The 14482-nt window shown below is 36.8% G+C and overlaps 1 protein-coding gene across 1 annotated transcript; it reads right to left on the bottom strand.

The window, feature by feature from the left end:
* Window positions 1-282: 282 nt before the first annotated feature.
* LOC149775713 (uncharacterized) lies at window positions 283-4107 on the bottom strand. The gene is made up of 5 exons (XM_089943361.1): window positions 4042-4107; window positions 2882-2957; window positions 1621-2415; window positions 1149-1265; window positions 283-629 (listed from the first exon to the last, which is right to left on the bottom strand). Exons 2-5 carry the CDS (start codon window positions 2946-2948, stop codon window positions 403-405), a joined length of 1206 nt encoding a protein of 401 aa, XP_089799487.1. The 5' UTR covers window positions 2949-2957; window positions 4042-4107; the 3' UTR covers window positions 283-402.
* Window positions 4108-14482: the final 10375 nt, after the last annotated feature.

Below are 14482 nucleotides of genomic sequence, written 5' to 3'. Positions count from 1 at the left end.
GATCTTGGTGTGTTCTACCATTTAGGCTATGTATTGATATGTTTTACATATATTAATCGGGTGGGATACCAAATGAATGACAAACAGAATTTAATAATAATAATAATAAATAAATAAATAAATGAATAATCTTGGTACATGTTTTTACACGAGTATATCTTCATTTATGAGCGTCAGTGTATTTATAAGAGTTAGAGCATTGATAAATATTATATATCAATATTTTCTGAATGAGACCGTGTGACCATTTAAACGTGCAGTGGGTGAAGAAGAAAGATAAAGTTATTTCAATGTTCCTTCTTTAATTGTCAGTCGCAGATATATATTTGTACATAAAATGCCATGAATAAATTAGCAGATCACATCCAATTATACCAATGTTTTATATTTATCTCAAATTTATTAATCTCCACCACTCTGACCGTTCTTTGCCCCGTTGGCTCCCTCTCCATTAGCTTTATTTCCATTGCCCCCGTTTCCATTTGCTCCACTGGCTTCACCTCCCGTAGCTCCGTTCTTAGTTCCACCTGAATTAGCTCCAACCGTTGGTCCACCTTCCATCGCTCCCTGACTACCCATGCCTATACGCATCTTAGCCATTTTGTGAATAGCCAAAATCATCTGTTGATCTGAAACAACGATCAAAAATAAATAACTAGCTTCCTTCATCGACAGTCAACGGTATACTTTTATTGTGTTTCCTATAGAATATGAAGGGTTTAAAGAAATGTAATAAGAGGTATCAAGCTTTTATGATATAGTCCCTCTAGAAGATTAGCATTTTATAACACGGTGGGGTTTATTTCCAGTAAATCTTTCAGACCCACATAATTAAAATGAATCATTATCTTATAATAATGCAAATAACAAGGAGTATTTCAGTGTGCTATCTAAAAGATTATAACCCTTTCGAGACATTAACTTAGTAACAGAGAATTGAACATTTTTCTGAACAGTAAAAAGGATGGAAGAAAATGATACATTCGGGTCCATTTGACATCTGCTTGTTTCGTATTCCGTTTGATATCAAACAGAAAAGTGTCACATTTAGCTTAGAGCTTTTAATGATAAAAGAGTAAAGGAGAAAATTAGCAGTGGTTTTGAAATCTAAAGAAACACGTGGAAGTCTTTGCGATATGATAATCAACCTGCTGGAGCAACTCCATTCCCTGGTGCCATTCCTGGAGGACAGTCAGGTCCGTTACCACCATTACCTCCTTTTCCCCCTGCTGTGGGACCCATCATTCCCATTCCCATACCACCGACTGTAAACAATAATAACAAGACACTTAGTCGTGGCTAAATACGGTTTGAAAATGTATAAACTGTCGTCTCTTTTAAAACATATTTTCAGAAATCAGTTCTTGAAAAGAGATAGGAATGTATTACTTTTCAGGATACAAACCAATCTTGAATATCAGATATATAATTTTGGAATTTATAATTTAGGTTTATTCCCGCTCTCATAGTGCTTGTCCATTGCTGTCACCATAATAAAACAACAAGGAATTACGCCTGTGACGTTAAACGTTAATTTTCTTTCCGTTTGTGATCCTGTTATCAACAAAACGTACAACCAAAACAACTGAAAGAAAAACAACATAGGACAGTAAATGTTACCTCCTCCTATAGAAGGGAAGTATACTTCATATGGCATTCCGTTTCCAACTCTGCCGCCTGCGCCACCAACTGGCATTGTTGGCATTGGAGGCATTGGTAGCATGGGTGGCATTAGAGGCATGGGTGGCATTGGAGGCATGGGTGGCATAGGTGAATTTTTGGGAATTGGTGGTATGATGGGCATTGATGGCATGGTGGGTATTGATGGCATAGTGGGCATTGATGGCATGGTGGGTTGAGCTGGCACAGTAGGCATAGATGGCATGGGCATCTTTCTTGGACCCATTCCATTTCCACCCTTTCTACCGGGAGCACCATCAGATATACCGGATCCACCATAAACAGGCAATATAAGCATTCCTTCCCCACTTCCGCCATTTACCATCATCATTTCCATGCCGTTCTGGGAATTCAGTTTAAATCCGCCGTTTATCCCATTCATGCCGTTCATTCCATCATTCGTGTCTATTCCTCTGTTCATTTCCTTGTTTCCATTCAATCTTCCGTTCATCATTCCGTTTATCATTTCCATGCCACCGTTGACTCCTCCATTCATCATGTCCATGCCACCGTTCATTCCCCCATTCATCGTGTCCATTCCACCGTTCATTCCTCCATTCATCGTGTCCATACCGCCGTTCATCATATCCACTCCTCCGTTCATATCTTGCATCCCACCATTCCTGTCTACCGTCATCATTCCTATGTCCATACCACCACCATTACCTCCTTTCTGTGGTGGAGGAGGGATGTATCCACCACCGCCATTTTTCCCACCACCATTACCGTAAGATCCTGCAGAGAACGGAAAATGAAAACACATATCTCAAAATCAAAGATATATTATTAATTCCATTACAAACTATTACTTGATTCAACGTTAAAAGCTATAACTTCCTCATCGATGTCACGGAACTGAGAGACTTAACTATCGGCACATGTTACTTAAATCTGATTATATCAATGAACCTTTTTAGAGTTGCTCCAATTAGACCCAATCAAAAAAGGATTATATTTCTCTTTTCTCCTCCAAGAGCTACAGCAAATTCCTGAAACTCTCCGTAGTGAACGGACATTGGTTAAATTTAGTATATTGTTACAAGAGGAATACGTGGCTGAGTCTTGAGAAATTCCTTCCAAATAAAAGCAAAAACTACGAACAATTTCTTTCACGAGGTATTGAGAGAGAATAACGTTTAAATTGGTGAAACTACAATTCTTAAACTCCATCTTTTAAAAATAGAAACATATCTATACTTACCACCTCCGTAAAGACTGGCGGCACTTGCCAAGGCATTAATAACGGTAAGCAGTACTATGGGATTCATGGTTGTTTCCTGCATACAAAAAAAACAACCCACTCTTGTTAAAGTTTCCATTTATATTTGTTTAACTTTCCTAGTACTATCTGGTTCGTAAATATAGTATTTCAAAGTGAAAATTGGTTTTTATTAAAAGGAATAGAATTTAATCAATACTGTTACATTTAAGGGAAGCGGGCAGATTTTCCATTTAAATAATTCATGACATTTTATAAGTATTTCAGATACATAGCGAAGGGTGGGGGAGAACGAAAAAGTTGCAAAAATTTATTTATTCATAAATATATGTGATAGATAACTGCTGATACTCGTATATGTGTGAACGTTACATACATATTCATTCACACACACAGTTTGGCGGCACGTCAGCACAATCCATTATATAGAGTGTCAATTAATAATAAAGTTCTAAAAACATTAAAAGATAATTTTTGAAAAACGTCCATAACTTAAACCCTTCCAAATAAAAGTAAATATGACAGCCTAAGCTCTTTACAAAATTTACAAAATAAAGAGTAAAATTTTTTAAGTCTTCAAGAAGGTAGAACCTTCCAAATAAAATTAATGTTTATTCCTACAAGATAAAAGACAAATTAAAATAGCGTGTCTTTCAGAATCTTATATACAGAATCTCTATTTCTTTTTCTCTCTCTCAATTCTGCAGTTGTGTTTGTTTTACATATTTAATACAATAGGATAATATGTTAGGCATGGAGACTGTGGTAAAGTTTAATCTTCAGCAACAGGAACAAATAATCATGATTGCCTTTTAGTTTGTCGAACCTATTTTAACTGACAAACATTAGGCGATACTGTATATGTTAACTGCAACATTTGAAAGGTTTAAAGATATAATTACTTTTATCTCAATAATATACATTCCCCTTAGGTAAATTTAACGTCTGTTAATATTGTGAACCTTGCTACTTTTTGATACATTTATTCTTAGGAATTTCAGATTTTGATATTTTGGCACATTTTTTCGTATTTAAATCATAATGAATTTCAAAAATCTTCTTGGAAACCCTTACGAGAGAGAGAGAGAGAGAGAGAGAGAGAGAGAGAGAGAGAGAGGAATACGGAAATACATTATGATTACCTGAGGTGTTGCAGCCACCGAAGCTATATGTTCTCGGCTCCTTGCTCTGTCTGCTTGTTACAACTGGCCGGCTTTTATATACTGCTCGCACCGGAATCAGTCGTCTATTACAATTCCGGAAACATGGTATCATCAGAGACTTGTAATGATAATTAAAAAAGAAATTACAACATTGTCGTTCTGTGTATAGTTTTAAGGTCATCGCAACAGGTGATAATCTTGCAGCGAGATTGATAATATAATTGAGTGTCCTGACCCGAATGTAGCGGAAGTACATGCTCATGCCACATCAAAGAAATCGTGCAATGTGTACAACACTGCGCATTGTTAAATTCAAGTTGAACTTTAGTTTGGTTATCATGAAACCCCTTAAAGATGATGTTTGACTCGGGATAATAATTATATAATTAATAATATACTGACATCTTTTTAATTTATTTATTTCCATCAAAGAATAAAACAGAACATATTTACTGTAATTATCCAGAATAACAAATACACTTTCCATCTTTTGAACAGATTGTCCAGGGTCGAAGAGGGGGTGGGGTGGGCCCTGAAATCCCTACCAGGCTAAATAAAAAAAAAAGACCAAAACAAAACGTAAAACGTACACACGCACAAACGTACAGTCACTTATCACTTGAAATTTGACCATCATTTTGTTCTTGTTCACATTTATTGGGCATTATGCACACTTTCGGTAAATAAACACACATACTTACTTTGGTGTCATTTCAATTAACTCCATAACAATTAACCTTATATGACCTTGTTATCTTACCTATTCAGATAATTTATCAACAACCCATCAAGTCCAAAAACAAATAAGTAAACTTTACTGATAATTGGACATTAATTATTAATAATGTGCAACTTTAAAAGATAATTATTTATCCCCTCTATGCTAAATACGAACTGAATTATTACGATGACTAATGGGAGTTTGCTTTTAGAGACAAAGTTTGCAGAGGGGGAGAAGGTGGGAAAACGAGCGGTAATATATGCACTTTTTGTTATACTACAAAATAACATTAGTGACTGAAGCAACATCACACCTGCCCCAGAAAAAGAGATCAGATCATGCTAAACGCCGAAAACGATGGCGTTATCGATGAAAACAATGGTTTAATACTCAAAAAGTAATACTAACTGATTAGGAAAACTTCTTTTAAAACACATGCACATGCACACGCACGCGCACATATAAATCGGGACAAGCTAGAGTTCTGTGAATGATGAAATGGAGATAATTAGTCAGTGGATGTTACGATTCAGCTTCTGAAAAAGATAAAAATGTTAATGTACCTTTGAATCAGGTGATGTTCTATGCAAACTATATAATATTAAATGTATGATACTACTACTACTACTACTACTAATAATAATAATAATAATAATAATAATAATATCAATTGCATATTCCAGTCAATGTCGAAGGTATATTCAATTACTCAGCTGTACTTATATAAACCTTTTTAAAGTAAACCATTCATTGACTGAAAGTTACTTGAAAATCTTTAAGTTATAGACAAAAAGTAATGACAACGGTTTAATTGGAGAAATCCGGTTAAAAGTTTGGAGCAGGGTGAATTACGAAAGAAAGAAAGACACATACGGAAAGTTTAACAAAAATTAAGTCAGGTGACTCAGAGGTGTGTACATCGCTCGCAATAATTTTTTGTTTCTTTGTCCTCTGAATTATGTCGCGCTTACGAAAAGGTGAACGACCTTACGACAATTGTAAACTGAACAAATGAAGAGCTATTTTGGATAGGGCAATATTTCCCGTTTGCATGTGTGAACCATAATTATATTTATTTAAAAAAAGGTACTTTTAACAAAGATTACTTGAGAAGATTGTGGGTTTAGATGAAAACGAATGCCTTTTCGGAAGAAAAAGAATATGCTTCACAAAGAATAACCATATAAATAATTTTGGGATACCACCGAAAGAACCAATATTGTTAGCCTTTTTAAGATAATTTGTTGTGTTTTTGTTAAATTTTCTGCAGCAGACAACGTTTCGAAAGAGAGGATATTGCAGCGTAGCTTTGTCATCACCATTAACCCGTAAAAGTAATAATAGTCTGTTCCTTACGTCATTATATCGATCCTTGTCGGCAAAAAGTTCGACCATTTATACTAGCACTCTTACGTCATAATGTAAAGATGAGTCCTAACAATATCACGATGAAGCACGAATATCACTTTGTGGTTCAACGATAATTATAATTTCGATATGAATTTTACCGATACATTGTATGAATTGTAACAAAAAGTCTCTCCTTTGTATTGGCATCATGATCTAAGTTCCTTTTGGTGTACTATGACTCAAAATAATATGTTGCAAACACTTAGAATACCATCCTATTTCTGTTGCTGCTGTTTCTGAGTTTTATGAATACAACGTTTATTATCATAGAAAATCGGTAAAGATATGACCGAAGTTACAAGTGGAGTCAAAGCTGCATATACTCTTTGCTTCGATTTTTGGCTCTGACTGCCAAATCAACCATGCATTTCTTCTAATCATGAGTAGATTCTGGGAGAAAGTCCTGAATCTTTTCATTAACTAAGTCATTAACGGCATATACAAAATGATAAAGCTATACCGGTGCAAGGTCAAAATAGCAATTAGTGATTGTTTAAATTCACGTAAGGGGCACTTGATTGAATGGATATTTCAATGGATTGACACTGTGCACAAATTATGACACCATTCTGTTTGTTTGTACACCTCTATTAATTTGCGAATAGTATAGCGAATATAAGAAAATCAATGAGAATGATGGATCAGAAGCTAAAGATGAATGTCACATGATAACAGTAAATATCGTTTGGTTTCAGATTGTTGAAAAACTTAGGTCATTAGTGCTTCTACAGATTTACATTTTTTTCTAGTTTGGACGTAATTCTTACCAGGTGTTATAAATATGGATTTGGATGTTTGTTAATCCTTTATCCGTCCCCTTTTTTCGTTTGTTTTGCGTCTTTCAACTTCAACTTTCAGTCCTTTACACGATGGGCAATTTCCCCTATAACTGTGACCAGGCTTCACAATCTCTATGATTATAATGATCAGACAAAATGGTCACTATGCCTCCATTCCCGAATTTTTTTATATAAGAAAAACGGGATATTATGCTTTAAAGTTTCGGATAGTATCTCACCACACTTAGCATACAAGTGTATAATCCTTATAGATATGTATGTATGTATGTATGTATGTATGTATGTATGTATGTATGTATGTATGTATGTATGTATGTATGTATTCAGACATAGCATAAAAGTGTATAATCCTTATAGATAGATCTTAACATTCTGAAGAGCAATGGCCACGTGTTAAGTTAACGAAACATCTTTATGTTGCTTTTTTTAATTTTTGGTAAATTTATCACCTGTTCCCAGAGAGACTGTCGTTCGAGTGTAAAAGGACTTAGTTTCAGAGGAAGCGTAGAACATCATTTAAAATGGAAATAAAACAGTCACATTGATCGAAATGGAGATATGTAATACGATACATGGGGGGTATTTGAATATATAAATCCTGAAAATTAATTTTGCGACGTGCATTTAATATAATTAGGGGTACAATATGAACACAAATGTAGTCAATACAAATTGGGGATGAGAATAATAGGAATCAGATAAGTTTCAAAGCAGAATTTATAATTCTTGCATTCTGAACAGTTAAATATTAGCTGATGTCAATAATAATTCATATTTATATCTGTTTTTGTTAACAATGGTCAGACTGGTATCGATGATAATCGGTTATCGAGAAAAGAATATTGATTAACTGATGTCAAGAAACCAATACGGAATTATTTCATTCTTATTCTCTTTTGAATCCAGCTGGTTCAACTAATTGCAAAAAATGAATACAAATATTAAACAAAATCTAATGATGCGCACACTTAATTATCGTATCCCGCGATTTTCAACAAAAAAAGAACGCGATTACTCATTTCTGCCATCTGATCGATGGTACTCTAGTTTTGTCTACTCGGTTTGTTTGTATATTGTTTGGTTTGTTAGTTTCTTGGGGTTCTTGGGGGGAGCGGTGTATTTTGGGGCGAACTTGGGGTGGGAGCAGGCTTGCAACATAAGTGATATAAACCAAACGCTTTGAACATGATAGCAAATTCTCTGTAATGTTCATGATATGTTTAGAATTATCATGCTTGTCCGTTTAGATTTGGAGGGTATGTATGTATGTATGTATGTATGCATGCACGCACGCACGCACGCACGCACGTACTACGTACGTACGTATGTATGTATGTATGTATGTATGTATGTATGTATGTACAGCGCGTAACATCCTGCTTTGCAGAAGCTTGCCAGCTATTTGGTCTTGAGGTCAACCTAAAGAAAACTGAGGTACTTCACCAGCCTGCTGCCGAGGAAGAGTACCGACCACCAAACATCTTTATTGACCAGACAGAGCTGAACGTAGTCCACCAGTTCACCTACCTGTGCTGTGTGATATCCTCTGATGCCAAGATCAACAAAGAAATATACAACAGACTGACCAAGGCAAATAGCGCCTTCGGCAGACTCTGACACAACGCCAGTCTCAACAGAGATACAAAGATCAGCGTCTACAGAGCTGTCGTACTGACCACCCTCCTATATGGCACCGAATCCTGGGTCACCTACAGCCGCCACCTCCGCCTCCATGAACGCTTCTATCAGCGCTTCCTCCGCACCATCCTCAACATCCACTGGAGTGACTTCGTCCCCAACATTGAAGTCCTCAAACAAGCAGGGATCACCAGCGTTGAGGCCACGCTCATGAAGATACAGTTCTCTGGGCAGGGCACGTGTCCAGGATGGAGGTTCCTAGATGGTGAAGAAAAAACGGGAACCATCGGCAGCACCCACCACAACCCAGATTTTCCCCTGCAGCCTCAGTGGACGAACGTGCCTGCCACGTATAGGGCTCGTCAGACACCAGAGCGCGGGCAATAGACATTGACATACCCCTTCCTAATCTTCGCAAACGAAGTCAAGCCAACAACAACAACAACAACGTATGTATGTATGTATGTATGTATGTATGTATGTATGTATGTATGTATGTATGTATGTATGTATGAATGTATGTATGCATGTATGTATGTATGTATGTATGTATGTATGTATGTATGTATGTATGTATGAATCGTGGAAACTGAGACTGATTAATTATACTCATTATGACTTTTGGGAAGATGGTGTGCTCACCTAATTTGGACGAATGGTTATGGAGGAACAACTGTAGGTATGGAGAGAAGAGGAATTTAATGTTGTAACCGTCCATTTTTACCACTGTGCAGATCTATGGCTATTTAACACTGTCAGACTATATGGGGATATTATGTAAATATGGGGATCTATAGGAGTCGAATTCAACACACGTCTATGCCAAGACCACCACCAACATTATCTGAAAAATGTGCATCCTTACTGACCGTCACACGTTCTTACTAACCAAGACTGACCCATATTGACCAACACGCACCATAACGCTTACAAACGGACTTGTAAAAGTGTTATCTGTAAAGTAGGAACAGAATGTTTGAGTGTGTGTGTCTGTGTGTGTCTGTGTGTGTGTGTGTGTGTGATTTGGGTTTTTACAGTACCTTTAACAATTGTTCAGTCATATCAATACGATATCTGCAGTGTGGTAGTTTATAGTGATGTCCAGAACTGGGGCATCATGCATGTAGAATGATGTCCTACCCAATCACATTATCCTGACACCAGGTCAACCAATCCTAACACTAACCTGTTATTTCTGAGTGCCAAGCGAGGCAGCTGTTGGCACCATGTTTATAAGTCTTTCGAATGATTGGGCTGAGGTTCGAACCCGTGACATCACGCATCCGAGGCGACTGCTCTAACCACTCGGCAACCGGTCCGGTCAGTGATTGAGGTAAAGACAGTTGCAGCTAATTATGAAATATCCATGAAGGATTTAAGTTTTGTCTTCAATCCAAAAAGCATTGATATGTCTCAGAGAAGATACTTCTCAATCATTTCCAAATCAAACAGTGGCTCCCCACCTTAGTATATATGCGCGTGCGTTTATAGTATACTATTACTACTACTACTGCTACTACTGCTACTACTATTACTACTACTACTACTACTACTACTAATAATAATAATACCAATCCAGGGAAGGCGTCGAGATTGAACGCATTGAACTGGACGAAGTAATACGGGCTTTTGCTCAGTTGTTGGGGGAAGGCTTGGTCAACAATTAAGACAGAATACTTGGATGCAAATCAATACTTTCGATGAAAGTAAAATTCAAAATAAAACTCATGAAACACATCGAAATTGTACAAAGATTTGATCATAGTAAATTACGAAGAGGTCATCGAATCGGGTCAGCCTAACTAGCTTGCCAATGCGAATGTTGCTGCTTATGTGACAGCCATCCCCTGTAACACTCGGATCTGGACCCTCTAGGGGACCACGTGTTTTACATTGACATCGTTAGTTGTATGTGCTTGGATGAACGTGAAGGCTATGACCCTCATATCAGAAATGAACCTTTAGGGTTGTGAACCGATTAACATCTTCAACATACTGTTCTCAGTTTCGCCAGTACCTGACTCAAAAATAAGGAATAATAACAGCACACCGAGAAAGGAGAGGACAACTCCTCCTAAAATGCAAAATTAAAGCATTGACACTGAAATATAATTCTAGTAAAATCGTTGAATTTTATTTGTTGGAAGAAGCCTACCGCCAGGTCGAGATAAAGCCCTTCTCGTCAAAACTAATAAATCACGATTATACGTGTGTCTAATCACGACATTTTCAGTAAACCGTTGGAGACAGTTTCACCAAATTCTGAATAACCCTTTGGAGAAAGTGTATCAGATTGTCTACGAGAAACGAGTGCAACTTTCCAATGACATCACTGTACCTTTTCGTACAGCCTTTCGGTATAAACAAGGCAGAGTTCTATCGAAGAAAGATAATTTTAACCACAGACATTTATCCAGAAAGAGTCCAGAGTCCATCATAAGAAAAAGAAGATTGCGATGTTGTACCCTACAACATGAGTGATGCTGTACCCTGCGACAAAATCGATGCATGGTCTAGTTGTACTGAATGCCATCACCGTTACACTCGCTCTAAGCTTGAGGTTAATGGATCGTTCAAGATTTTAATTCCATTTTATTACGGATAATCATTAATTAGGAGAGGATACATATTCATTGTGGCTTTACCTGATTTTTGTCAAAAAATAACACGTTTATAGTCAGACAGACAAAATCTACAGAGGATCTGCTCCCAAAACTTTAGCTAGAGCAGGATTTCTGTACATAGGTGAAAGATACACGGAACAGTGTTTCAGGTGTGCACTGAAACATTACTAATGGGAACAAAGAACATTTTAAGTGGTTTAAGCGCCGTCATTACATTCACTTGCTCGGTGCTCTCCTGAGCTGCGAGAAGATATTTACCATAATACTGTTCAGATTCAAGTAAAATACAACAAATACAAAGAACAATTAAATCCATCACGGTATAAAACGAACAGCCATTGCTAACCCAATAATATGAAAATATAGATTGAAGAAGGCATGATCTGGAAGGGATGTTTTCTATTCGCTCGTAATAAGACGTTTCTCTATAAACGTCATAAGGATTCAGTACTGTTTTCTACATGCAGTGTTAAGTTGAACTACTTGGGAGGACGGTAATGGAACGTTTGTAGCCTTGTCAGATTACAGTGTACTCTTAGAGGAAAGCATAGCACTAGACGGCACTCCTTTGCATTTGATACTACGTATCGTGTATGTGCTGGAAACTGTATTTACTAGATATTGTTAACATGCATATTAATTTTGGCACGTATATCATCACGAAAAGACATGATTGCAAGGACGACAAAAACATCCTTCACCAGAATATTGCGCTGAAAGTTATGAAATTAGTGATGAATTCAAATGTACTTTGTGAAGAAGAGTTCGTACTTTGTCCACAATTTACATTTGCCAGGAATGGCTTGTCGCTAGTGAAGTACACAACAGTCTTTACACGCTAATAATGTACATGGCTGGAAAAGTATTGGAATCAAAGCTTGGAGACGAGAAGCGGCTCTCTATGTAAACAATTTTGTGTTTGAATGTCTACAGTGTTAGCCATTACCACCACTTCCATACAAACAAGAACCCAGATGACGGATCATGCTGTGACCCCATGAAAGAAATGCAAAAATATATATTTTTAATTATTGTGACATGATGTTGCATTTATTGTCTCTTTTGAGAAAAACAATTCAATTTCGTTTTTGCATAAAATATCATATGCCACCTGTTTATTCTTAGAGGTCACCAATCATGATTGTATCTTACATTACAAAGATATTTAATAAAAGTCTGATCCTCGACGTTTGGAAGAATTGTAATATCGCCACTACTATAACATTCTCATTTGCTGGAATTAATGGTTCAGGTAAAACCGAATGTGTCAAGCGTTTGATTGAACACAAAAGAACTTTCGTTTTGATCGTCCTTCAGAACACATTGTGTAGCGTTAAAATAACTGCCAGTCAGCACACTCTTTACTATTAGAAAGTCCGAGATAACACATTATGCTAGCAGAAGATAAAGAAGAAATGAAACTTTTATTTACACGCAAATGGGCACCATCATAACGCTGGTACTGTAGCAACTTTTCCTTGCATCTTAGGTCGCCGTTTTGATAGGTATCCCCTTACTGAGAATTGGCTGGTCCAGTTATGAATAAACTCGTCATGTAACGTGATAGCTCACTTAGTGCTGTGTATAGAAACTCCAAAGGCAATCTCACTCGGGATTCTAGTGTGGTGCGTCCTCAGAGAAAAAAGACCAGAGAAATGATAAATCAAGAAGATAACCGTGAGGTAATTATTGTATTATATAGATAAAAGGTGAAATGCCTGAGGAAAGCTGTCTACGGCGGTAGCAATGTTAAAGGCGATAAACGAGTTGTGTTTATCTTCTTCACATAGGCAAGCGCCAAGGCGAGAGAATATTTATCAGTTACTGATAACAATCTCTAAATAAAACAGCATGGGGGCAAGGTTCGATACCAAAACTGTAAATATTCGCTGACGCTGACACATTACTCCTTACACGTCCAATATTAACTGGTGTCAAAAGTCGAACTGAAGAAGGTGCTTGTATACTTAGTTTTTTTAACATGACGTCTAGAATAGTAATTGACGAATGGCTTATTACACCGCCTGAGAACGTGGTGAGGATAGAGATGTGGTTGCAGAGTTTGCGCTGATCGAAGAATCTTTTAACTAAACTTTCAGGATGGTTGAAAGCGGTTCGTCTAAGAGGAGAGCACGACATTCGAAACTTAGCACCAATGAAGATATCATTCAGATTGTGACATAGCCTTTGTAAGGGCATTGATGACAAATTGGAGGCAGCCCAGAACGAAGTCTTCCATGATATCTCAGATGTCCTCTAAATAAGTTGCTCTGTCATATATAGAATCATTGTGAACCAACGCATCGTGTTAAAATGTTCTGGTTGATTGATAATGTGTTGATAGCTTTATTACCATTATTAAAATCTATTTCATTATTTTCTTATTTTATTTTAAATTGCATAGGTATTTCTCTGAGGCATGGGTAATGTAGCGATTTTCCCCTGCATCTAACTATGCAAAATGCAAAACTCCAGAGTGCTACTTAAGTTACCCACTTGTCTTTATACTGGAAAATATGAATGGGGAAACAAGAAGTAAAAGTCCGTTTAAAAATTATCCTCCAAGTTTCAATTCTTGGATTGCAGCTTTGAAACTCATCTAATATAAATAGAAGAAAACGTCATGCACGCTGTGTTAACGTCACTTTTCTTAATTTTAGGAGCCAAAAATATAAAAAAACGAAAACAGTAACCCCGACATTCTGGAGAATGTCTCCCCAAAAATTAAAATGTATTTTTCTGGCCGATGTTCCAGTTATATTTTGTGATTGGAACTGTTAGTGTAAACTTCAGCTTGCAACAATGGGCTAAACAAATGTAGACTATGACACGCATCAGTTGTGTCTTTTCCCCAATCATTTGTTGATATGTATGAACAGTGGTAACGATGATAGCCACATAACTTCGATGCATATCTATTCAAGTCACAGTAACCCATTGGAAGTGTCATGCTAATCCGACATTGGGTGAAACCTCAGAAACGAAAACTATAGAAAAGAAAAAAATTATTTGATTCCTCCTAGTGACAGATATAAGGATTTTTATCAAATAACACTTTCTGTAACATTGTCGGTACTGTGTCTCGGGCGATATGGAGACTGAATTGCTAAGTCTATTCAAATTCAGATGAAATACAAGTTGGGGCAGAACAAAATTTTCTTAACAAAATGTTTATGAATAGAAGGTTGGAAACAGTTTGGTAGTTTTATAAATCATTAGTCAAGAGT

Source organism: Sinohyriopsis cumingii, chromosome 19 (genome assembly GCF_028554795.1).
Source record: "Sinohyriopsis cumingii isolate HCF-2022 chromosome 19, ASM2855479v2, whole genome shotgun sequence".
NCBI classification, from domain to species: domain Eukaryota; kingdom Metazoa; phylum Mollusca; class Bivalvia; order Unionida; family Unionidae; genus Sinohyriopsis; species Sinohyriopsis cumingii.
This window is presented reverse-complemented; position numbering and strand designations above follow the sequence as displayed.